Source organism: Morchella importuna (genome assembly GCF_003444635.1).
Source record: "Morchella importuna strain M04M26 chromosome Unknown Morimp01GS022, whole genome shotgun sequence".
NCBI lineage: Eukaryota > Fungi > Ascomycota > Pezizomycetes > Pezizales > Morchellaceae > Morchella > Morchella importuna.
In genome coordinates, this window is record NW_025763419.1 from 229873 (window position 1) to 256597 (window position 26725).

Below are 26725 nucleotides of genomic sequence, written 5' to 3' on the forward strand. Positions count from 1 at the left end.
GAAGCTTCAGAAACTAGTTTTTTATTAACAAGTAAAGAAGTTGACGAGAGGAGAGATAAAGGTTCGGCCGAAATCGTTTTGTGATGACATTTTTTTTTTTGTTGGGATCAAATGCATCGATATCATGAAAGAAAAAGAAGAAAAAAAAACGAGCATCGTAGGATAATCCCTAGAGGAGAAAAGGAAAGAGAAAGAGAAAGCGAAAAACTAGCTGTTCCCCAAATAAACAAGAAATTTCATCAGCCGAAAAAAAGACAGGTAAAAGCAAAAGGAAAGAAAAAAGAGAGAAAAAAAGCGAAAAACCCCACCCAATGTATCCGAAGAAACACAAAAACCAAGTAAACAGGAAATATATCTCCCAGCTATAAAACATACAAACCCCGCTCAATAAAAGCAGTACCGCTACAGTAGTATGGTATATGAAGCAAAGAGAATATTGAGGAGCGCAATATACTAAACTCAAAATAGACAAGAAATCATAAAAAGACAACCCAGACAAAGCCATTTCCGTTCTTATAGCCAACTTGCATGCTTTGCGCCATTCTACCACTTGCGTTTTCATCTTGTTCTTCGTATAATATTACACCCAAGGTCCGATCAAATCAGGCAAAGCTGACTTCTGCCAGTCCAAAGTCAGGGATCATCGTGAATCAACTGCTGCCTTCTTCCCCCATCCGCCCCAGAAACCACCTCCACCACTATTGGTATTGCTAGGTTGACTGGGTGTGGGTGGGGTATTCGAATTAAAGCTCACATATGATGAAAAGCTTGCAGTGCTGTTTACTCTCTCCAGTCTGGGACCGGGTGAATACGGCGTACTGCCGCCGGCGTTCCTGGTACTGTTGGACCCGCCCCCGAGAACTTTCCTCAATGCCTCAAGTTTTGCTTTAGCCTCCTCCGCTTCTTGTTTCGCAACAGCTTCAGCTGTTTTACTCGCGACGAGCTCGAGGAGAAGTGTATCCTCATTGGCAGGGGAATTATTCTGTTGAGATGAGAGAAGCTGGTGCATACCCAAGGAACTAGTGCGCTTGTTGTATGTAGGTGTTTGCTGGGATCTAGTAGAATTTGAGCGCCCAAGCCTAAGTTCTCTCAGTCCTCCTTTCTGAGGTTCGCCATTGCTGTCGAATTTGAGCTCTGGTGAAGGTAGAGGGTATTTTAGATCACTTATTTGTTTTTGGAGCTGCTGCTTCTCTTTCTGGCTCTCTTGCCATTTTGATCTGGCATCCTGGAGCTGACCCTTCAACCTTGCAATCTCGGCATCTTGTTCAGTTATCCGATTAGAGAAGTCTTTGGATCTAAGTTGTTCTCGGTATAGGTTTTCCCGAGTATGGTCGAGATCCTGCTTGATTTGTACTGTTGATGTAGGGGGTTTTCGTGATGAGGCAGCTTCTGTCTCGGCTTTTGCTAGGGTTTCAGTGATGTGATCACAGATATCACTAATCTCAGCAACACTTTCCTCTTCGTTCTGGGAGCCATTCCCGAGAAGCTCTACAAGCCTCTTGGTGAGCTGCCGGTCCTCGTCACGTTCGGCTTTGACTGCCGCAAGCTCCTCTACTCTCGCTGCATGTTCGCGTTGCAGTTGACTCAAAGCCATGAGCAAATCCTCAATCTGCCCATGTAACTCGCCATCCTTATTCTGTTTTCGTGAGGAGAATGATCTCGTCGATAATCTCCGGTCATCTTGTGTAATAGATGAGCAGCGCGATAGTGTTGTAGCATCAGTGCTAGCACTGCTAATACTACTGTCGGAAGCTTCAAAAGAGCTAACAGTTGATAAACTTTGTTTGGATGGCGTCCTTCTCATCATTACGGTGCTTGCGGGGCGAGATGATTGCAAGGAGCTTGGGCTCAGATTGACCGTCCCAGGAGACGAACTACCGCCCCAAATTCTACCCAAAAACCTTGAGGCAGCGGCTTGAAGATCAGTGGTTGGGACCTGCTGCTGCTTTGGCGCAACTTTCACGGTGCCATCATCTGGGTTTCCCTCCTTAAATTTCTTTTCTAATTCCGTCAATGCCTCTCTTGTCACCACACCTGTCAATCCTACGAAATCCTGGACAAGGTCGTTTGCGTTGCAATTATAAGTGTCCCACAGGCCTCTAGCAAGAAGCATCTGCATCACATCCTCAAATTCAGACGATGCCAGTAACCGTTTTTGGTTCCTCCTCATTAGAGACAATGCAACACGCATGATGGTTTCTGGTGCACCCTCTGCAAAAATGACGTCGTAAATGCGGAAAAGCATTGGTAAGGGGCAGCTAACGGCGAAGAATGAGAGGAACCATTGCGAAGCATATGTGGGTTGGATGCCGAGAAAATTGAGATGCGCTGCAAGCTCAGGAAGATGTGTTCCAAGGAGTTGCGTAAACTGGTACATGCGCAGTTGAAGGCCATACATATTTGGCAAGAAGCAAGAGCGAAGATCGTAATGCTCCATGAGTCTAAAAGCTCTTAGCATGCTGTCTTTGTTAAATTCGCACCCAACTAGATGCCACAAACCTAACCAGGACACAGAACGCTTCTTTCTCTCCCATATGCATGAGCAAAGGACCGACCAAAAACCCAAGACTGCAATAGTTAGAAACCGGTGGCGACCTCGGGGAGAACCGTACGAACCCCTGACAATAACCGATCTGCGTATCGTAAATCGAGAATGCTCTTAAAACTCTTCCCAACATTCGCTGTCCCTCTCCGCCTTCTTGCTTAAACATTTCCAGTCCCGTCCTACCTATGTCCTTACCGATCAACTGTTCATAGGGAGAAGTTTCACCCAACAATTGATCATACAAGCCTTCCAGGTTGCTGTCTCTTGCTCCAGACATGGCAATCCATACTACACCACGAAGAGGTGGTGGAACACCTCCATGGATTTTCTGACTAAGAAGATGCGGGAGCTTCAAGGCTGCTCTTTTATAGTCGGAAACTAGCGCCGCATAGAAATCGAGGTCAGTAAGAGGGGGAGGTGCTGGCAGCATCGAGTATCTGAGCGTTGCTGGGTCTGGCTTGTCCATCATCCTTTTCAATTGAGCCAATGAAGGAGGGCGCTCAGGATGGATAAGTAGGGCTTTAGGATCCTTTTCGAGACGTTTATTTTCTTGCTCGAGCCTTGCAAGAAGGAAAGCAGTTCCCTGAACAGTAGGAGCAGGGTCAGAACTATTATCTTCACTCATAGCTGTTGATGGGAGCGCAGTGGCGCGCGAAATCACGAGAGAATGTCCAACCTCTTGTGAAGCATCGTCTTTGGTGTGTTCACCCTCTGTCCTTTCCAACAAGCCCCAATCCGGACCAGTATGAGATGCCACCGAGTCCTTGCTAGTTCTTCTAGATGCCATCTCCTCTGATAATGGTGACTCTGTTCGTTCGGCGGCGTACGTTGGCTCACTATTAAGTGAATATGTTTCTGCCTTATCGTCGACTAGTTTCAAGGTCGGAGTTGGAGAAGGGAGGGACACGAGTTCGGGATCGGAAAGTCGGACTGTCACCATACTCTCAGTTGTTTTAGAGATTGGAATGTGCTCCTTTTTCACCTCTACCTTTTTCACCTCCACTTCTACCTCCTTCTCCACCTCCCTCGCTTCCATCAACTCCTTCTCCTGTTCCTTGGGTTCCAAATGGCTCTGGTTCTCCATAGGGGTAATAATACTTTCTGCGGTGGTAGTCTCGATTGACGTTGCGGAACTGGGTCTGGTTGTATTGACGGTTTGCGTCATGTTGAGAGGAATGTAGAACAAGACGCGTTGTTGGATGTTGGATGTACTGGAGCTCAGTGCTAAATCGTGGGACACGAGATGGCAGGATTCCAAGCACAAGAAAAGGTCAAGTTGGCATGCAAAATGAGGGCACTTTAGCAAGATATTGGACGTCTGGAGTGAGGGATGCTGCTAGGTATCAATACTAGGGGGTTGGTTGTTAAGATTAATATGTGTGAATGGTGCTGACACAGATAGATCAACTATGTATGTATGTATGTATGTATGCGCGAGATGAGGGTGGATAATGCCCGAGTAATGTAAGGTAATGATTCAGCCAGACAGTGACAGGCTGCTCGGAATGGTGGTGGAGGCAAGAGGTCGACCAAAGGAATGTGCCAAAGATAATTACACTAGCAGTGCACACACTACCATTTAGATAGGGATGGATAGTGATACACGCACACCTAGCAAGCTATTGCTTGCAATTTCGAGAGGGAAAAAGCAATACAATGAATATGTCGTAGGGGTGGGCAGGTGTGTATGAGGGGTAGGGGTGGGGATTGGATGATAGGAGGAGGGGGGGAGGAGGGACGGAGAGAGTATGTAGAAGGTGGGAAGATTGAACTGCAAAAATATTATGAGTAGGAGGGTGGGGAGACTACGGGAGATTGGATTATGGAATATGTTGCAGAAAGCAGATGTGATAGGATAGGGAGGAGGATATGTGGCTGCACACCAGGCCGTAGAGCAAATATGGTACGTATTGCTGCTAGGTATGAAGGTACTCTTCTCAGACGGACTACCTAGGAGGATGACGAGAAGGAAGAACTCTTCGGACGAAGGATGGGAGAAAAAGAAGGGATTCTTCGGACGGGGATGTTATTGTTTCCATTAGCACTTCCCTGTGTCGTGTTGCAGCTCTGGGCGTTGAGGGTCTCACAATATTCATGGCGCGTGCAGGGCAGACTGTGGGACGGGCACTTCCACATCCTTACCCATGTGGTTAGTTTCAGGGGAACTCACAGGGGAAAACCGCCCACTTGCAGTTGGTACCCCCCGACTAATCCTACTAGTCGCGCAAAACCCCACGGTACTAGGCAGAGAATAGGCAACGGTAACCTCCATTCTGTACTCTAGAGTACTAACGCCTGCTACTCTACATATGCCTGCAGTTCTTTGTAGACGCCCGCTCAACGGTTGTCCAAAATCACGATGTTGTACTTACCCACAACGTACGAATAATCTGTCACCTTTTCATTATTTGCTTCTCTCCTGGTTTACAAAACATTTTCTTGTGCGTCTACATCGTCAAAATTTTCTGCTTCATCAAACCTCCTCGCCCAATCTAATTTTCACAGGGCTGGTCGGCTCCGCATCCGGTCGCTTATCACAATTTCAACCAATCCGTACTCTTAACTTGTTTGGATCTACATGGTAGTGAGGACAATCCACGGACCACCTTCATACACCTCCGTGATTCGGCCCTATCATAATGTACTTCTTCTATCTACGCTGCTCTAAAACTCTGAAAAGAAATTCGGATGAAAACCTAGAAACAGCCTTCTATCTCTACACAAATAACTAACACACTTGGACCCCACGAAGCCTATTCTCAACTATTACGCACCGAAAGACAGGTGCCGCTGACGTCGCCGCTGAAACTCGCTACTTACCGCCAATGATACACCCCCTGCTCAGCCCCAGGATGGTAATAGAAACACAGTAGGCATTTTCAGTTGCCCACCAAGACAACAACGGTTGCTACCAGCCCCTCTAGCTCTGCTAATCACCCCCCCCCCTCGGGGCTATCAATTCTATTTTTTTCATACATGCTGTTACGATTCTCGATAGTTCGAGGGATAAAAACTGTGGAGAGTTCAGTTCCACGTGTTTCGATACGAACTTCTCTGTAGATTCAGGATTTACACTTATATCGAACATCGTCATATTAGCCTTCACACCGATCGCGAGGTTGTTACTGCATAGCCTCTCCATTGTACTGCATGTCTAACTCGTTCAAAGGCATCAAATAACAAACTCGGAGAGCGAAATAGCCCCGTCCGGTACTCCCCTTACCTATCCGGTGTGCTCCATGCAAACAACCCCAGTAGCCGTGCGGCAAAACATAATCACTTCTTCGGAAGATATCAAGCACAAAGGGAAGACCGTTTTTACTATTGTTCTCGACCGGCCATAACATTTTTTGTTTTCGCGAGTCGCGACAACACATGTCCGTCACACCGCAAATCTCGATCTGACATTAACGAATAAACTTTTCCTAACCCGCTTGAGGTACTATTTTTGGCCTTGTACAACCAACCTTAGCATTCTTCGGAAATCTCTGATAACACCTGGTGCAAGTCACTGTGCATGAGAAAATTCCGACACTTGGTTGGGGAGAAGATTGCTATCTACCTCAACGGCGCACAATCATGAATAGATCAATGATCGGACATGTCAGTTTTTGCGTTGCAACAACAAAGGCTTATCCCGCTTTGGATTCCGGGCAGCTACCAGATTCCGGGGCACTGGAACAGATATCTGGTATCTAACAGGAGGAAGAAAACAAACCTCCGAAACACATATCCTCTACGCACCACTACTCCCGCCCTCGGAGCGGAGATATCAAGACAAGGATTAACCCGGCTGATACCATTCCTCTGCTGCATATGCATATAGAGTACCCATAGTAGAGACCTTTGGAGATCAGTTCATATTCTACTTGGTTTAACGGCCGATCCTTAACTTTGAGTGTTACCGTGGAGAATAAACCGGTTCGGGTCTGTCTTTCGGGCTTATGAAGCTGTCGAGCGGTGGTACCGATAATTGATCTACCGCAGGGACGGGCTCACTTTACTGATATAAACTCGGTTTTCAGTGCTTACCCCGATTTCCCCGCAGCTGAAAGTGGGGACGGTGATCTCAAAACATATAGGCCCTAAAATCCGATATGAGTGAGCTTGACCGTAGCCAACTACATAGGTAACGAAGCCTCGAATTGGCGAAAACTGATCTGAATTTTACTATCGAACTTAGATACACAAAGTTTTCTTCCTAAAATATTGCCCTTTGTTGGGTTGTTTTCGACCATCAGGAACACGAGGACAATTACGACCCTCAGAATTTACATAAAGAATCGATCCTTCAGCATAGATACAGATCGCATAACTAGTTTCAAATGAACAAAAGCAAGCCTTGACTAGAAATACCCTTCAATGATCACAAGACGCATAGTTTATTTTCGAACTCGCGATATCCGGGTAAGGATAAGCTATGAGGTCGAAAGAAGCTTCTATAAATAGTACAAATGATCAGCCCTAACCGGTTCAAGATAGAGCCAAAAATTACCCACGATGTGATCACAGCCAACCAAAACCAGTTCTATCACAATACACAACCTGAACCTCAATACCAGGTAGGAAGCTTCTCATGGCTATGGGATGTGTGAATGCCGTAATTGGGCGTTGAAACACCATAAACTAGCCTGGTGCCAATAACCAACGACAAGAAAACAGCAAATGTACTTATGAATCCTTAGTGCTAATTATCGGCGATCGAGGCTTTCAAAGACGGCCTGACACGAGAATTAAAATACCAACAAACGCTTCTATCAACCTGATCTCATTGGAGGGACATTCTCCATCTGCATACCGGAACACCATTACTGCAACAAATGTATATGTATTTTTTGATTGGTCGATACGTAGGCTTGCTGAGGGAAACCGACCCAAGAAGTGAAGAGGCCAGTTATAACGGCACATTCTTTTTTTGTTAGGTTTATTTCTTCCGCTGAAGGGGTGTTCTGTTCGATAGCTTTACCACTGCCATTTTTGACCCCTTGCATTTCATGTGTAAATGCCAACCCTGGGGGCACAGACTAGAATAGACGATGATACTGAGTACTATATATTAAGTGTATGGGCTTGGTTGTTTTACACTGAAATGCAATTTATGGGTTTTGTGCATGGATCATAAGATATCACTCGCATATATTTGCACGGTTTGGAAAAATTATTCAGAATATCCACATGAATCTCGATTTAGACTACATATTAAGACCTTAGTAGGATTTCGGAGCTCATCAAATCTACTCATAACCTATGCTTGGCTCATGCACCGGTGCAGAGTCACTTGATGGAATACATGGATACATTCCCTCTAGTGAGTAGATGTTGGATATATACATGTATACAAGTAGTTTCCAGCCTTCGGCCGGTACTATATGTATATCAATCAGTCCAATATACAGGCAAGCCGCTGCGTGGCCCTCGACCCCTCCTGGCAGGCAACATCCATCACTATATCTAGATCTGCTCTGGTCAATATGTGCCTTTTCTGATATCCCCGATATATCAACGGATAGGTCAGAAAATTTCTCCAGTTAAAACTACAGGTATATCCCTTTAGCAGCCACCAAGCTGCTAAAATCGAACTACTAACTGATTCCCAGAACCAGTAGAAACCTTATTAACACTCTGACAACACTCAGCACAATACCCTATGTTAATATCCAACACAACATGTTTCAAGTGAAACAAAAACAGCTCTCAATGAACCAATCAGAAGACTATAAAAGCACATTGCATATGCAGGTTATAATTATATACTTATTAGATGTACATGTATGTAGGTGCTGTGGGTGTCACTTTTGCTACATGCACATCTATGTAGTGAAAATTGACAAAATTAAAAGAGCCATGTTACCTACTGTAGGTCTGGTTGGGAGTAGGATATTAAGAGGTTATATCATCAATTGTGAGAACTCAAAGGAACATACAACGTAATCATCTCCGAAAATTATGGTACATATGTGTGAGGGACATACATGTAAGAAGATACGGTTTCTCTCGGGTAACAGATTACGTGTACGTGCTATTATCATCGATACATACACCCGCGCCTTGAGAGTCTTTATCAACGTATAACTCCGTGTCAAAAATCCTGGGACAAGCCCCCGTAGCAACATTTATCTATCTACTTTCTGTAGCTTATATGTGCCTACGATTACTACAGTGCTCTCTACTTTACATGTATGTACTTAAATTTAATATATGCATTTATCCCTTGGACGGATGAAACTCTCAAATTCGTAGCCTTCCTCTTTCAGCTGATACTAGCCATATCTGGTAACTTGCGTTGATTTTTGATTGGCTCTATTATTATTACCGCACATAAGAAGCAACAATATTACCTGACTAAGTGCGTGCACGGTCCAGGCTGCGAATTTGAGAGTTTCATCCGTCCAAAGGATAGATTATAAGTGTAGGAGCTCCGGTTCTTTCTGTGTTACAGTCGGAACATCAGTTAACGCGATAAGAGTTTATCGCTGCACTTAGATCGATAGGGCCGCAATTAACGTCGCACAGAACAGAAATCACGTGTTTGATACTGTACGGTCTGTACCTACATAAGTCTTAGCTTAGTCCTTAGTCTTACATGTAGTCTTAGAAATATTTCTACAGATGTTCATTCGTTATTTGTGGGTATCTTGGTCTAAGAAACTCCAATCAAGCAATAAGCGCATTAGGCGTGCTTCCAAGGGGATGCGCTCGCTGGTATGTAACCTAGCGTTGCCAGGGGCTCTGTTGATGTTGATAGTAGGTTTGAGTATATATTAGGTCTACGGATTTTAGAGTGCCAAGACCAAAACAAAACGCGTTGAAAAATCACCAGCCTCCCATCTCAGACGAAGCAACTGACCAGCCCAAAACACCAGCAAAACCCACGAAATTGATCACGGGCCTCCTACGCAGAACTTAGCAAGGAAAGAAGCTGCTCATAGCAGGCCTTTGCTCACGGGCAGTTCTGAATCAGATTACGACCACTTCTACGATAATTGTATTGATTTATTCCTACTTCGGACACCTTTACACCTTTGGCTCCTGTGCACTGTCGGGTTGTCATTCAATCTATCACAGACCTTGCAAAACTCCATCTAAATTATTATCAGCCCACACAGAAGCCATGAGTGATAGCGATTCAATGATGTACGGTGATGATGATGGGAATGAGAGTCCCTTTTCCCCGGAACCGGTGGTGAGCTTGCAGCTCCTCGACCTAACACATCTTAAGCAGCAAGCTAAAAGCTAAATTAGAAGAAAAAACCTACGGCAAAGAAGGCGACAGCACCGAAAAAGTCTGCTCCCAAAAAAGCTGCGACCTCGAAGACCAAGACTGCAACGAAAAAACGAACAGCAGGTTCCGATGATGATTCTGAGGATCCAGGATCAACACCCCCGGTCAACAAGAAACAGAAAAAAACAGCCCCCAAAAAGGCGAAGGCGAAGGCAAAGGATGAAAACGAGGACGACAATGATGTTTTCGAAGATGCCGACGATGGTCCAGAGTCAGAGAAAAAGAAATCTGGAGGAGATGCCTACCAGAAGGTTTGCATTAATAGCTGGCTTGGAAGTTTGCAGTCTAGAGTTACTGACTTTATCTATACAGCTTACTCAATTAGAGCATATCCTCAAACGCCCGGACACCTACATTGGCTCTGTCGAGCGTACCGAAAAACAGATGTGGGTCTTCAATTCGGCCACGAATTCCATGGAATGGAAGACCATAAACATGGTTCCCGGACTTTTAAAAATCCTGGATGAAATTCTTGTGAATGCTGCAGACAACAAGATTCGTGATCCAAAGATGGACACCCTCAAAGTTACGGTGGACAAAGAATCTAATACCGTATCTGTTTTTAATAATGGGTGTGGTATTCCAATCGAGATGCACTCGGTTTGTTGCCCAAGAACCCCATCAGACATAGTGGTGAGTTCAAGCTAACAGTTCTATAGAAAGAAAAAGTCTACGTTCCGGAATTGATTTTTGGTCACCTTCTTACATCATCTAATTATGATGATGATGAAAAAAAGGTTACTGGTGGTCGTAATGGTTATGGTGCGAAGCTTTGCAATATTTTTAGTACCGAATTTACCGTCGAAACTGGTGATAAAGCCACAAAGCAGAAGTACAAACAGACATGGAGAGACAACATGAGTAAAATGGAAAAGGCCAAAATCACATCAAATGCAAAAGGCGAAGAGTTCACCAAAATTACATTCAAGCCTGACTTGGCTAAATTTCAGATGGAGAGAATGGACGACGATTTAGAGGCAATCATCAAGCGAAGAGTCTACGATCTTGCTGGTGTGTAAGCCTTACTCAGTTGAAGAGATGTGATACTGATATGTTTGCAAATTGTAGGTGCTGTGAAAGGCGTGAAAGTCTTTTTGAACGGCGAGCGAATTAATTTGAGCTTCAAGAAATACTGTGAGATGTATACAAATGCCCTGCATGAAGAGAATGGTGGCGGTGATATCAAGCCTCAGATTATCCACGAGATTATCAATGATCGCTGGGAAATTGGATTTGCTGTTAGTAATGGTTCATTTCAGCAAGTCTCGTTTGTTAATAGTATCGCCACAACATCTGGTGGTACACACGTCAACGCAATTGCCGATCAAATTGGTGCCAAACTTATGGATTTGGTTAAGAAGAGGAACAAGACAGGCGCTGCTGTCAAACAAGCACAAATTCGAAATCATTTCTTTCTCTTCGTCAACGCATTGATCGAAAACCCGGCATTCACATCCCAAACAAAGGAACAATTGACTACGAGGGCGACTGCCTTTGGAAGCAAGTGCCCGGTTAGCGAAGATTTCATCAAGAAGGTCGCTAAGACCGAGGTTGTAAAAAATATCTTGGACTACGCCAATATGAAGGCCGATAAAGCTTTGACGAAGACCGATGGCTCTAGACGTTCTAGAATCAACAACGCGAAGCTTGTCGATGCCAACAAGGCTGGCACGAAGAGTGGCCACGAATGTGTTCTTATCTTGACAGAAGGAGATTCCGCCAAATCGTTGGCAATAGCTGGCATTTCTGCTATTGATGGCCGTGATAGATACGGTGTCTTCCCCTTACGTGGAAAACTCCTCAACGTACGAGACGCATCCCATGATCAAATCATGAAGAATGTAGAAATCCAACTTATTAAGCAAATTCTCGGTTTACAACACAAAAAGGTTTATGAGAGTAGGACTGAGTTGAGATATGGCCATTTAATGATCATGACCGATCAAGATTACGATGGTAGCCATATCAAGGGATTGCTGATTAACTTCTTCGAGACCCAGTTTCCTAGTCTTTTGAAGCTACCTGGCTTTTTGATTGAATTCATCACCCCTATCGTAAAGGTTTACAAGGGCTCTTTGAAGAATCCTACCAAGGAGCTCAGTTTCTTCACTATGCCAGAATACGAATATTGGAAGGCAAATAATACTGAGAAGGGATGGGAGCATAAATACTACAAAGTATGTCAGCTCAACATGTAAAGAAAGTGACTTTGAATACATATGACTAATGCCTTGATAGGGTTTGGGTACATCTACCGAAGCGGATGCGAGGGTGTACTTTGCCGATTTGGAGAAACATATGAAGGAGTTTCATGTCATGGAAGAAGAGGGTCGAAATTTGATCGAGTTGGCATTCTCGAAAAAGAAGGCAGATGAGCGAAAGGAATGGCTTCGACTTTATAAGCCAGGAACCTTTCTCGATCATGGCGTTGATAAGATCTCTTACCCTGAGTTCGTTAACAAGGAATTGATCCTATTCTCTATGGCAGATAACATCCGTTCTATTCCTTCTATGGTTGATGGTCTCAAGCCTGGCCAGCGCAAGATTCTCTTCGCTTGTTTTAAGCGGAACCTCAAAAAACAGGTCAAGGTCTCTGAATTAGCTGGATATGTCTCCGAGCAAACTGCGTATCAGCACGGTGAACAGTCTCTTCAAGGCGCCATTGTCAACTTGGCGCAGAGTTTTGTTGGAACCAATAATCTCAATCTGTTGGAACCCGAAGGATCTTTCGGTACTCGTCTCGATGGCGGTAAAGATGCGGCTAGTCCTCGTTATATTTACACCCTGCTTTCACCTTTTGCCAGAAAGTTGTTCCCTCAGATGGATGATCCTCTATTGGCGTATAACCTGGACGACGATAAGAAGATCGAGCCGTTGTGGTATGCGCCAATTGTGCCACTGGTTCTCATCAACGGTGCAGACGGTATCGGCACTGGTTGGAGCACAAACATTCCTAATTATAACCCTGAAGACGTTGTGAATAATATCCGCCGCTTGATGAAAAACGAAGAGTTGGAGGAAATGGTGCCATGGTACCGTAATTGGACCGGACACATCGAGAAGCTGTCAGACGATAAATACAAATTTACTGGTATCGTGAAACAGATTGATGACGTCACTTGTGAAGTCACAGAACTGCCTGTCAAGATGTGGACGCAGGAGTTTAAGGAAAGACTTGAGGAGATCATCAAAGCAGAGAAGACACCCAGATTTATCAAGGATTATGTTGATTATAACTCTCCACAAAAAGTGCATTTCATTATAACCATGGAATCTGAAAAGCATATGAAGGAAGCACTGGCAGAAGGTCTTGAGAATAGGTTCAAGCTATCGAAGACGATTGCGACAACTAATCTTGTTGCCTTCGATCCCGAGGGGAGAATCAACAAATATAACACTGTCAACGACATCCTGAAGGAATTCTATTTCATTCGTCTAAAGCTTTACCAAGAACGAAAGGTATAAATTCCCACAGTGAGAAGCGTTTAATTCCTGAGTTAGACACTGACACTTCGTAGGAATATATGCTTAACGAGATGAACCGAACACTGCTCAGGCTCACTAACCAAGCTAGATTTATTAAGATGATCGTCGACAAAGAATTGATTGTTTCGGGCAGAAAGCGTGCGGATATCATTTCAGAGCTCAAAAGAAAGAACTTCGACACATTCTCTAAAAAAGATCTGGCTAAAGGTGCCGGCGAGACCGAGGCCGCACAGGAAGATGAGGAAGACGATGATTCTTCGGTTGGTGATGGTTACAACTATCTTTTGGGGGTGCGTATGAATAATTTCCCCTGGCTGGTTCATTCTACAAATTTGCTTACGTTGTCATAGATGGCTATCTGGTCCTTGACTAAAGAAAAGGTCGACAAGCTCCTCAAGGAGGTTGCCAACAAGGAACTCGAGATTGATGAGCTCCTAAAACTCTCGCCAAAGCAGCTTTGGGCTACTGATCTTGACGCCTTCGTTGAGGAGTGGAGACTCACTTTGGAGGATGATAAGAGACGTGCCCTGTTAGGTACCGTGAAGCAGAAGCGTCGTGGGAAGTTAGTTGGTAAAGGTGCCAAAGGCAAAAAGAAGGCCGACTCCGATGAGTCTGATTACGAAGCAAAGTCAAAAAAGAAAACTGCCGCCAAAGCTAAGGCAGATGCAAAGAAGCAGACAACATTAGGATTTAAACCTGCCGAAAAAAATGACGTGATCGACAAAAAACCACCTGCCCGAGCGGCAAAGAATGCACCAATTATCGAAGAGCTGAGTGATGAAGACTTCGAAATGCTTGAAAAGAATGCAGAGAAGACGAGGCCAAAACCCCTCGCAAAGCCGAAAGTCGGAAAGCCCCAAGTCACAGAGCTGCTTTCATCGTCACCTGCAGCAGCTGAAAAGATAAAACGCACCGATGTTTTCAAGGCCGAATCCGATGGTGAGGATGACGGAGATGACGTGTTCATGGCCGAAGCTGTGAGAGCAGAAGTACGCAAAAAAGCTTCGAGGGTTGAATCAGAAGACGAATTCGATTTTAACGGTTCTGAAGACGAGCGGCCGAAAATGACTGTTGCTAAGGCTGCTCCCCTAAAAGCAGCCGCTAAAGCGAAACCGACAGCCAAACAAGCAACGAAGGCAAAGATCGATAGTATTTTTGACGCTTCTGATGATGAATTGCCACCGGCGAAAACTATAACGAACAAGCCAAGGCGCGCTGCAGCTCCTCAAAAATCTTTGGTGGATACGGATTCTGATCTTTCGGATGTCATGGATGATGAGATAGTAATGCCTAAGCAAACTGTGGCAAGTAAGCCAAAACGTACTGCGGCGCCTAAGAAGTCTCTTGTCGATATAGATTCCGATCTCTCAGAAGATGATGACGGCCTGGGCGACGTAAGCGCAATGGTTAAAGGTGTAGGAAGCGGCGCGGCTGCTTCTGTTACATTATTCAAACAAAGCCCAGCAAAGGCGAAAGTGCCAGCCAAAGCCCTAAAGAAGACTATTGCCAAACCAACACAGAGGAAGGCAATTAATCTTGACAGTGAAGATGAGGGCGAGTCTGATGATGCTGGTAAACAACTTAAAGGGAATGAAAATATGCTCATTTCAGATTCGGAGGAGGAACCGCCTACGAAGCCAACTTCTAAAAAGGCTGCACCTGTGAGGTCTGCCGCCGCGAAGAAGGCTGCACCTGTGAAGAAAGCCGCGCCTGCCAAAAAAGCTCCCACAAAGCCTACTACTCAAGCTCATAGAAAGAAGGTTCTTGACGAATCTGATGAAGAAATCGACGTTGAGGCGACCCTCGACCAGTTGTTGAGTTCCGATGAAGAGATGGAGGATCCAGAGCCTAAACCAGTATCTCGTGGCCGGGCTCCAAGAGGAGCTGCAAAACCTGTTAGCTACAAGATTGCACCTGTTGATTCCGAGGATGATGACGATGATGACGATGCATCTGAAGATTTTGATATTGATTCGGAGTAATATGGTCTACGCGCTTTATCTTTTTGTGAATCCGGGTTTTTTTTTTTTGTGTGTGGGGGTCCTTTGTATTAATCAAGGCGCGGAGGTAGCAGCAATGAATATCAAATTGGGTCAATTTTGTTTCGAGATTATTTTAGTATTTCTAGTTTTGGGCATTGTGTGCTTCCTGACCAAAGAATATTGTTTCTGAAGTATCTGTTTCATCAAGTTTCATCTATGAAGTACCAAGCAATAAATCTGTATATGTACATGTAGTGTCTATATCATGCACAGGTACATCTTTTTAGGTAGGTCTATGCCTAGGGTGTGCATATCCTCAGTGAAATAAGAGAGCTTTGTTCAGCAGTATCATGGCTAATGTTTTCGTGGTAGCGGATGCAGATTCTGGGGATGATCTGAGACATAATGAGAAGCATATGCAATGTAAGTCGTTTTGTGTAGCTGCAGCAGTCTTTCCGAGTGAAGGTCAAGCAAGCGTGTCTCCTTATCATGCCGGAACCCGAAAATCAGGAATAATCGTTGCACAATAGGGATCAAATGTATGATTAGCACATTTTTTTTCTCTTTCTTTTTTTCCTTTTGATCTAGACTCTTTGAGCGAGGTGGTAAGCGCAATTTGATTCATAAACTATCACTCGACAGAGTAATCCTTTTTGAGATGTTTGTTCATGGGGCCCAGGCTCCCCAAATGGTTTGATACTGAGCCACAATGTTCCCAGTTATTATATATCAAACACAATCCCTTAATATACCCCAAATATTGTTTTTCTAACCAAGCTTTTATCTGCTGGTGTGTTGGGGCTCTGGTCTGTAAAACCTTATTTGTTGTCGCTAATGGGAGTTCCTTCTACGTAGCCACGATACAATTGGTGTGGCTCTGGCGAGTCTGGTACTGATATTCGTATTTTATCGGTAGAATTACTTGGTCATGGTTATTGTAAGGTTAGGTACTGTGCCGGATGCATTTATATAATACAGCTATCCCGGAGACAGTCAGTAGAACCAAAAACAAATGGAACCAAAAGAGTTATGGACATCGTGCATTATCAGAGGAGAGCTCGATCGAGGTAAGAGCAGCTCTTGATGTATATATATATATTTGGCCTCAAGTATGCTTAGATAAGATGTGATAAATAATCCCATCCTACAATCACACTGCGGGCTATTTATATCACGATTCCCAAATACCATTGGGTTCCATTGATTTCGATTTGGCCTGACAGCCGTGGTTTAATTAAGCTAAGCCTAGGGATATAGGTTTGTATACGAATTTATGGATCCTTTCGCCCCACTCAAGTACAACGAAGGAGAGTCCTAGGCAGTGGCTTTCCTAGAGATGAAACGACTAAATGAGCCACTGTCCACCGTCTTCCCTCCATAGCATGTGTACCATATACATGCACATAGATCGTGGCCGTGCATGGCGAACCAGAACTCGGTCAGAATGAACCCCACCACTTCGTAGCAAATAAAGCTTTAAAGATACTCCCGGAATTTTGAGGACTGTACCTGCAGACCTATAACCACAGCGACAACTTTAGAAGGGGGGTTATTTCTGTTATATATGTGTTTATAATCATGGCGAATACAATTGGATAAGCTGTAATCACACGCAACTAACCTCTTTTGATTGAGAATCCTCGAGTCCGCAACCTAAACGAGCGTGTATATATTGATGTTAATACTCCTGCATGCGCAGGGCATCTTCATATTAATATAGTTTACTCCACTCACATATTATCATGGTGCTCGACGTACGGCCTGTTCAAAACCACTGTATGGTAAACTTTCGAGTATACGTACATACATTCACTGAATATTTAGCATGCATATGTGGTTGGCGCCGGCACCATCATGGTCACTATCTGTAAGTTTAAAGAGACCTCAACGAAACCAAATTTCCTCTACGTGTATTCTAGATTTTATCCCCTAACATATATAGCAAGGTAGCGGAAACAATCTTGGTGCCCTGTCCCGCTCAACCTCAACCGTCCATCATGTCTATAACTGCATCCTATTGGTAAGGGTATCGAGAAACGTTAGGGAAATAAGTACCGATTGTAATTCGAAAGTCGAAGCCGGTGGGAAAACGACTCACGAAGTTTGTTTGGATGTGTGGCTGGTGTAGCGGGGCTTGCATCTGGTAATATATTAATATGGCGTGTACAACAACAGTAATAAGCGGAAATGTGCATTGCCTTTGCATCACCCGATATCATTCGCATCGAGCGCGCTCGCTCGTGGGTTCATTGTTCATGCTGTGCGCAGCTCGGTAGCCTTGCGATCGCTAAGTTCCTGCAGCAATACTATGGCTTTTGAGAGATTGTGGGGATCAATTGGTCTTGTTCCAGAATCGAATTTTATCAACAGAGAAAGAGTAGTCATGATACTAAATCATGCTACTAATTAAAGTTATACAATTACTTCTCCATATATCGGCTTAATTAACGTCACAATACTAAAAAAGATTATTTTAAGCACCTCATCGAGCTAGGATTTGATTTCATAACTTATATCAAACGGCAAACAGGTCAAATACTACAAGTATTTGCCTGCATTATCATGTGTAGTTTATTCTCTAGTTTATCCTTCGATCGACCATGAATCTTATTCAAGAATATTCCATTGTGAAAGTTTGCAGGAAACATAAAATCTTCAATAAAAAGCGCTAACAAGCACTGATAATGAATATATGTGAATACAGTTCATTCGTGATCCTGTGTAAAAGTGTATGCACGCACCGGATATACACCAGAGATGGTTTCCAGGGATCTATTCATGGCACTTTCATCCATTGCTGATGATGATGCATAATTATTTTTGATCTGATGCTTATCCTCCCGCGACCGAAAGTCTACATCTTTGTGTCTTGCACCTGTTTTGAGTTATCTCCAGAGTGAGTAATATTATGCAAACGTGCATGCCCGGAGGGCTACAAAAGCCTGCAGGATGTCTTCACAAGCTCTCAAAGTTTAGAAGGTGACCTGCATCTCCCAGAAAATAGAGCCCCTTTCCTCCAGAGGTTTGTTTACTGCATAACGTATGTCTTCTCTTAGGCTCCGGCTGTATATTGAGGTGTTGGCCCACCATCAAACGGATAGCTGCGTGTAGAAAGCTGCAGAGGTGCATGCATCTGCTAATCGGAATACTTCCCTGTTGGCTGCGGCTACGGGTTACAACAAGCAAATGTATAGTGGGTGGAGAAAAAGCAAACTAAATCTTCCAGAAGCCTGTCAGTTCCGTTTCGGTGGATGGGGTGAAGCAGGGAAAGCTGGTTCGGGACCAAGTCTTCTCTTTTCTGCTGGAACACCTGGCAAGGGCTTTGTTTGGTACATGGTCAAGCTTTACTGCTGCCCTATTCTTTGCCTTCTCTCGTATCTTCCTGCAGTCATTCTGCTCTATTGTTTTTTACTGTTTGAGTGTGAGTATCCCGAGTTCCAACAGCTTACTGCACCCATATGTCGCGTACTCTTGTATCTTGACGAAGGTGGAACTGGGACTCAAAGGGTGTATGTTTATTCCTTGCGCTTCCGAGAACTAAACATGTGCGTACATAATTCGAAGTCCATAGACTCGTCTCGTCATCTATACATTGGCTGAGTTTCATTACAACGATCAGGAAGAAGTATTGTACAGACATCGCAGCTCATGTTATTTCCAATCCAATCCATACCCATTCTTTGAACCCTTGAACTTCGGGAGAGAAAGAAAAAAAGAGAGAGGGAGAGAGAGAGAGTCTTCTTCAACAAAAAGAACAGAGAAAAGAAAGAAGGGTAGTAAGGGGGGGGGGGGGGGAAGAAGGAGAAGGAGAAAGTGGTGGTGAGGTTGACAGGAATAATCAGTATATCTATCGGTGCTTTGGTGCTCGACGTTTCTTGAGACAAAGAGCCCGAGCCTATCTCTGCGTGAGTAAGGCCGGCATGATAGATTGACGTTGCTGTTACACTCATTCAACTGTCGTGTCAAAAAGACTAAGTCTGCCCATTGAGTCTGATCCGTTCTAGGTGTCGGCTTTGTGGGGTACTCTATAGAAAAGAACCCGCTATTCTCGTTGCCAGGACAAAATTGAAAGAGCCATCTTCTTCAGCAAGCCATTCAGTTCCGCTCAGCTCTCCATTTGAGCTCCCCTACTTCGTTGAGAGAGAACAGTGATAGTCCAAAGGTAATAACAATAAAAAAAAAGCTCAACTGACTTGGACTTGTTTGACGTGTCAGTCATTCACCGTTCTAGCAAGAAACCACTGCGCGTTCAGCTTGAAGAAAGGGAAACCAAACGGGCTTGTACTCAATTCCCATCCAATAAAAGGGCTTCACTCGTCGGAATTAATAAATAACCTCTTACGCCCTCGCCTCTATACACTCAAATCTTCAAACAACACTCTTAATTCTAATCGCACTTGTAGAACTTTACTTTCTTCGAGCTGTCCATCTTTGAAGGTTCAACCAGGAGAACCCCCTTCACTTTTGACTTGATCACCCGAGTCCTGAACGACGTACGCTGCTCACGAATAGTCACTCGAAGTGGATCAGAATGGCCCAACTCTCCTCACCACGCAAGGCGGTGTCGGCTGTATCTGCGCAGATTGATACACCCAAGCTTGGTTCATCCCCTAGGATTAAGATGGAGCCCAATCTCGAATCACGTGTTGATTTTCCCCCACCTGACTATCAAGTTATATGTACTCCAAACGCGGCATCTACGATCTCTAAAATTTCCACACCTCCTTTGGTACTACCTACTCCAGCCTTGGCTCCCAGCTTCACCGCCATTTACACTCCCACTTCCAACGCCTATACCTGTACCAGTTCGCCAACTCCTATTTATCCGCTGATACCGGCTCTTGTGTCTTCTTCTACAACCACTCGTCGCGCCGGTCGTCAGGCAAGGGTGACGAAAGAGAGGACACTCGTTAGAAACAAGCCTATCGAAACAGTCAATTATCCTTGTCACGAAGGGCTCTCTGAATACCATCGCCAGAAGTTATTGGAGTTGAATGTATACCCTGTTGATGGGATCAGCAACTACTCTAGAAGTATACCGTTTAAGGGAGCAAAGGAGAGCTTCCTAAAAAGCACTGGTAGGAGTAGATTTGATGGTAAGGGCCTTTCCCCGTGTTGTTCTATATCACTTTTGCTGATTACATCTCAGTATTTGAATACCGATTCACGGCACCCAATACAAGGGGGGAAGAAAAGAATTGGTGGGTGATGTGGGATTACTATAATGGTCTTGTCAGGGTTCATGACTTTTTTGACTGTTGTAAACCGGGGAAGGTGAGTATCGCGCGCTACATGCAGCTGCGTGGATATTTGAGCTTGAGTACTGATAATAACCCCCATCAGACAGAACCAGGGAATGCAGTGAAAGAGAAAATAAACCCCGGCCTTCAATCAATTTGCCATAATATCACAGGTGGAAATTTGCACGCTCAAGGTAAATCTATCGCTTTTATACCTACCACCCGCCATTTTCATGGTCGCGCCCTCAGTCTTTTGAGAGAACTTCATCTCTTCTTTAATGGGAAATAAAATCTAACAATTTCTCCCTGTCAAAAAGGCTACTGGATTCCTTATCCCGCAGCAAAAGCTCTTGCCACGAAGTTCTGTTTCCGAATACGTTACGCACTAACAATCATCTTCGGCGAAGATTTTCCCCCTCTATGTCTCCCAGAGTCACATCCAAACTTTGGAAAATATTCAATCGACCTCGAAATCATAGAGTCTTGCAAGGAAACATCTGCCCAACAATTTGTATTTGAAAAGCAGAGGGCTAGTACAAGCCCTTGTCGGCCGAATTCTGCAACACTATCGGAATCTAGGCCTAAGGAACTAACATCAGCTAGCAATATCCCTGCGTCAGACAGTTGTGGAAATTATTCAGCTATTCAGGCCCAGAAGTCTGGCCAGAGTGTTAGACACCACGATCATGTCCACAGTATTCCTAAATCTGATAGTAGTGGAGGCTCTTCAGATATTCAAATCTACAAGTCTGGTCAAACAGGTCGATACTATGATACTGCTCGCGGAATTTGGACACTTGGGGGGGTCAACAAAAATTGTAGTCCACTAGAAAGTAACTCTCGGCCGGTAAACAGTTCAGCTCTGGCCAAAACCTCAACTGGGGTAGTATTCAAATCTGAGAGGGCACCTAAAGTCACTTACAGCGGTGCATTTGGCGGGAATATTACTACAAGAAAGACACCAACTGTTCCCTTAGTTGGGCAGCACACATACATGCAGATGCCCGTCTCCCCCGTTACCGGGCATTATTACTTCAACGAAAGTTGTGTGCGGGGAACTCGACCATCTAAAACCAATACAGCAGCTCAGGGGATCCAGGAAGGCTTAAGAGTACCGACATTGGGGCATCCAAGGGTTGATGATGGACCCACAACGAGTCCATCGTTGAATACCCAAATCAGAAGGCTCTCCACAACAAATCGGTCTACTCCACAGCCATTAGTTAGAGAGGTGGGAGGGAAAGGCGCCACTAAGCGTTGTAATCCAAAGAATGCTTTTATATCCCTCCAAACAAACGACGTTCCTCTGCTTTCCCCAATTGAACTGGGCCCAGAAGACTCTCAGCAGCCTCCCAATAAGAAAACGAAATTAACAGAGCCGCACCGATTCAATAATCCGTATATGAACAGGATCAAGTTAGAGGTCGGAACTTTTCAAAATGCTGGTCCTAGGTCGTCCCGAGACGAATCATTGCCACACATTCAAAATCCATTCACACGCGAATGTTACGATAGGCTTATCTTTAGCCAGATAGAGGAGAAACCGGAGGAGGTACAGGCCGCATCGAGTTTAATGGCTCTCAAATGCAGGTATCATGACAGAGATTGGATCGAAAGCTCTTCCCAACACATTTATGGTATGCCAGGGAACTCTTATCTGAAACGTCGGAGATCGACTTAATCTTTCAAGTGGTAATACTCGAGATCAGTGATGACTTGGCATTTAGGGCCATTTTTTAGAGGCGTTTTTAAGTCTTGGGCGGAGTTTTGCAAGCCAACCATTGTTTTTGTCCTTGAATTTTTGCTATTTCTTATCATCAGTATTTCAGGCTTTCTTGGGACGTTTTATCATGTATAGAATAAAAGGTTATAGGGCGTATTTAGATCTAGATCAGATGTATTAGGCGTTCATCAGGAAGGTGGTCTTTTCAGGAGTTCTTATTTGGGCGAATAAATAAATAACCTCACGACTGTTATGTTGGAAAAACTGGGGTGAGTAAATGATCTGAGGGTTAACCTAAAGGTATTTTACAGACAACCAAAGGGTGAGGATTTGATTTAGCGATGAAATTCGTGAGAGTCCAAGTTTTGGTCAAGGCTTTTTCTCATCCTGTACGTATCTAAATCCACAAACAGAGGGATTATTACGTACAACTTGAATTGCAAATTTAGGCTATACATGTGAAGTTCTGCCATAGAAGTTTGCTTTATATATCCGAGCCACTTTAAACTTTAGCTCTCTTTCGATCCCTATTCGACCTACAGTGTGTATGAGGAGGTGATAATAAGGTAAGCGGCTTGTATATGCTAAGTATCTGTCTAGAGCATACTCATTCAAATGGATAGCACCAGAATTTGACGTCCAGCTGGCTTGTCAGCGGGTATCGGATTACACAGTTGTTTTATGGCTAAGATAAAGTACCGTGTGTCTTCAACGCTTCGCGCGAGGTGCTGGGCATCAGTATAGCAAATAAGCCTTATCGTATACGTAGACTTTCTTGATATGACGCATACGTTCTGTGTCGATAATACGAGAAAGTATACGTGTGGCTTGATTGCACTAGTATCAAACCTTCCGCCCCGGCCCGGTCTGCTGATCTGGTTCAAAGTGATGTCCAAATCACAACCACAGAATTAACCTTAATTGCTAATTGCTCTGCTGAACTCAGGCATTGTTCATCCAGTCATTGAGTCAGTACAGCCCAACGAGAGTATACAAACTTTGTAACGTTCACGGCGTTCAGCACAGAACAACTACCTTATACAGTTAATTTTTGTGATTCCGGCTTGGACTGATAGTCTAAGGGATACTGATTATAATTAATACCAAGGGACTGTTAAAGATTTTAGAAGTTATTAGTCATTAAGCCTCATGATACGGTCGTGGTGTATTTGTGGTGAGGATCATTCTTGAATTCCCCTTTCTACCGGGCTAGATACATGTTTTTTCTCTTTTTTTCTCTTGCTGTAGTAGGTAATTGCGCCATGAAGTATGATTATAAGTACATGTACCTACTCACCCAGTGCAGTACTAACAGATATCATATTGTGCACAGCTAGGATCCGAACGTATGTGCATACATGTAATCAATGTACAGTTAAGATCTCCTCCACCTGCAGGCCTACATGTAGTGGTTTAATTCTGTCTTGATTAGTGCCCCAATAGACGCCTACCCTATACTCTACCCTACGATACTATTTGCCAGTAGTATACGTTCCTCTGAGCCCCAGTTCATCAATATTTTACCCACCACTATATAACGCATAGTTGGATCCCGGTCAGTAAACTGTCCATCATTAATACGTCGCTAACAATAGCCGTGGAAAGAAGAAACGTACGTCCAAGAATTCGAACATACCAAATCGCAGCCCATATAACCTACATAATGACGTTGCCTAAATCACACTGCTCGCAAGCTCATACATTATTCAGCACTGAGATTCGATATTCTCAAACCCTCACTGGCAGTGCTTTCATATGAACCCCGGGGCTCCCGGCTTAGATAGGGTTTCATGCATGGGGTTTCATTACTATTAACACACCACGCAGTACATAGCGGTAATACCATTAATCTTATGTGAGCCAGATTTGAATGATGAACACCAATATACCACCTATGTGCGTATATACGTATCGTAATTACAGCGCTCGGAGATGTATCCTCTTAACTTTCAGAGTTCAGTGAGGTAGGGAATTCCTGCATGTAAGAAAGAAAAAAGGGTTGCTGTGATGATCGAATACGATTTACAATCGTAAGTACCCATAAGTGATGTACTATACAAAGAGTATATCAAAGTAAGAAGTAAGATCTAGAATATATATCGTTAGAATGTCAAGCTAGGGATATAGCTCATGGTCATATCATTGGCGAGATACTGGTTGAATTCTGTAGGAGAAATTTCTAAATGTTAATGGGTCCGAATCGCGGTTATATGGAGCGACGGACGTACAACCCCGGCATGAATGTAAATGTAAGTAGGGTGGAGGCTACTACAGTACGATCGACTCTCTGCGCGCACGCGGCTCAAAATGCTTAATTTCAGGCTACTATTCAGACCTCTATCTTAATAATACATACATACGATGGTGCAATGCGTGCATATCGATCTATCACTCGGTAATAGGTGATAAGCCGGCCTTGACTAAGATGGGGCCGGAGCTCTACAAATCCATTTCGGCCGATAGCTTATAAATGCTCCCCATGATTTGTCGAGCTTCCCGATTTCTCTACTAACTTCTTTTAATTAATCTAACCATGTCGCTAAGGTGATCGATTATGATATCATCCGCTGCTGATTGATATAAAGCTTCTCTTTGAACACAGCCTTTAATTTTTTAATTTTTTATTTTCTAGCTAAGGTAGTGCGCACCTCTCTCTCCATCTCTCCTTTATACGATCTTAGATTTGGTTTTACGAAGAATTTCAAAATGGGAAAAATCACTCTTTACACGAACCACGCTTGTCCCTTCGCCCACCGTGCGCACATTGCGCTCGAGGAGCTCGGGTTGGAGTTTGAGGAGGTAATCATTGATTTGGACACTCCTCGTGAGCCCTCATATCTCGAAATCAACCCTGTAAACAGACCCCATACATTATTCCTCTATGACCCTATGGGCAGTACTGACACGATGAACAGAGAGGCCTAGTTCCAACCATTAAATACGACGAACACATCATCACCGAGTCTAGCGTGATCACCCAATTCCTTGCAGACCTGAAGGAATCGCATCTTCTCCCTGCATCTGGAACCGTTGACGCAGCGCTCAAGAGAGCTCGGATCGCATTTTTCGTCGACACATTCAATACAAAGATTATAAGTGGGCTTTATGGAACTCTTCGCGCAGACAGCGAGGAGGAGAAGATAGCAAAGGGTACACAGTTTGTTGAGGCGATCGAAAAAGAGATTGCGCCGTTGCTTGAAGGCGCTGGCCCGTTCTTTGGTGGTAGCAAGGAGTTGACGTTGGCCGAGGTGAGAGATTCAAGTGATAAGAGTATATGGTGGTGGTTGTTTGCTGACTGGTATCATGTTGGTAGGTTAATACGGCATCATTCGTGGTCAGGATCAACTCATTTATCAAGGGTAAGGATGGTTGGATACCAGATTTTGTGGGGGAAAGATTGAAGGAAAACAAGAATTGGACTGCATGGACTGAGGCGATTCTGGCGAAGCTGAGTGTGACGAATATTTGGGATGAAGCTTATACGGAGAAGACGAAGAAGAGGATTCTGGAGAGCAAACAGAAGTAGGGTGGTCTGCTGGGTGGATTTTACTGCCTATTTGGGTGTGTAATTGGATTTGGAGAATGTATTACTATGTAAAGTGTGTTTTGTGTTCGATTATAAGGAATTAAGGATGTCAGATGTACTGGCTTGCAAATATTGCTGCGGTCAAACTTGGTAAATTTAGTAACGCCGTCTGTCCGAACAATCATAATCGAACAGCAACCCGCTGTATTGTGAATGGCCCTATAATGTCTTGACTTTCCTCTGTCCCATGCTTTCAAGCTTAAGTTTATTTCATTTCTTGTTTTTATCTTTGCGGGTTTTCACTTTTACAGTTTAATTCCAACGGCACCGCGTGGAATGATCAGGTTTCTGTCCTCATGTTAGCTAAATGTAGTTTACAGATATGTAGGCACATACCCGGTGTTCATATGCATGTGGGCTTAGAAAGTTGGGGGGGGGGCGGTAAAGGGTCAATTACGGACGGGACTGATGGCGCTAGATCAGTCTAGAGGGAAGCATCCAGAGAAGTAAGATCAGGAAGGAACGGGACCAAGAGGGAGCGGGATCAAGAGGGAACATGCGGGATCATCAAGATAGAAGGATCATACATAATTCTGGATCATCAACGATCACTCAGCGTTTCAAGTCCTTAGTTTGATCATTACCGCGAAACCCCACCCCGGATATCCGAAGTTTTCTGCGGCTCTGTGGGTGATCGGCGTGCCTTGCTTTCAACGTTCTTGGCACATGTTCTCACCAACCAACAGCCAACCAACCCGTATCTCCCCTCTTGCAATAGCCGGAATACAAGACGAAACGTTGATACTCCTCCCCACCTTAGAGACCCCCCTAGAACACAATTTCCATCAAAAAATATCGAGAACGCCGACCAATTGATCCCAGCACCCCATATATACTTATAAGCCAAGTTAACTCAACTCCCCCCCTTACCCGCGCTCCAC

General features: G+C 44.2%; 4 protein-coding genes across 4 annotated transcripts; 3 read left to right on the forward strand and 1 right to left on the reverse strand.

Annotated features, from left to right (window-relative positions):
* Positions 1–640: 640 nt before the first annotated feature.
* Positions 641–3710, reverse strand: LAJ45_07094 (uncharacterized protein; the record flags this gene model as incomplete). The annotated part of the gene is made up of 4 exons (XM_046116653.1): positions 641–2441; positions 2500–2568; positions 2617–3128; positions 3222–3710. 4 exons carry the CDS (start codon positions 3708–3710, stop codon positions 641–643), a joined length of 2871 nt encoding a protein of 956 aa, XP_045970055.1.
* A 5946-nt stretch (positions 3711–9656) lies between these two features.
* On the forward strand, positions 9657–15295 carry LAJ45_07095 (uncharacterized protein; the record flags this gene model as incomplete). Its single annotated transcript, XM_046116654.1, has 8 exons — positions 9657–9728; positions 9788–10078; positions 10140–10427; positions 10487–10838; positions 10896–12004; positions 12066–13286; positions 13346–13603; positions 13664–15295. 8 exons carry the CDS (start codon positions 9657–9659, stop codon positions 15293–15295), a joined length of 5223 nt encoding a protein of 1740 aa, XP_045970056.1.
* A 4531-nt stretch (positions 15296–19826) lies between these two features.
* On the forward strand, positions 19827–22216 carry LAJ45_07096 (uncharacterized protein; the record flags this gene model as incomplete). Its single annotated transcript, XM_046116655.1, has 4 exons — positions 19827–20391; positions 20445–20569; positions 20639–20729; positions 20853–22216. The coding sequence occupies 4 exons, from the start codon at positions 19827–19829 to the stop codon at positions 22214–22216; spliced, it is 2145 nt and encodes a 714-aa protein (XP_045970057.1).
* A 2748-nt stretch (positions 22217–24964) lies between these two features.
* Positions 24965–25784, forward strand: LAJ45_07097 (uncharacterized protein; the record flags this gene model as incomplete). Its single annotated transcript, XM_046116656.1, has 3 exons — positions 24965–25111; positions 25174–25506; positions 25572–25784. The coding sequence occupies 3 exons, from the start codon at positions 24965–24967 to the stop codon at positions 25782–25784; spliced, it is 693 nt and encodes a 230-aa protein (XP_045970058.1).
* Between the last annotated feature and the right edge of the window lie 941 nt (positions 25785–26725).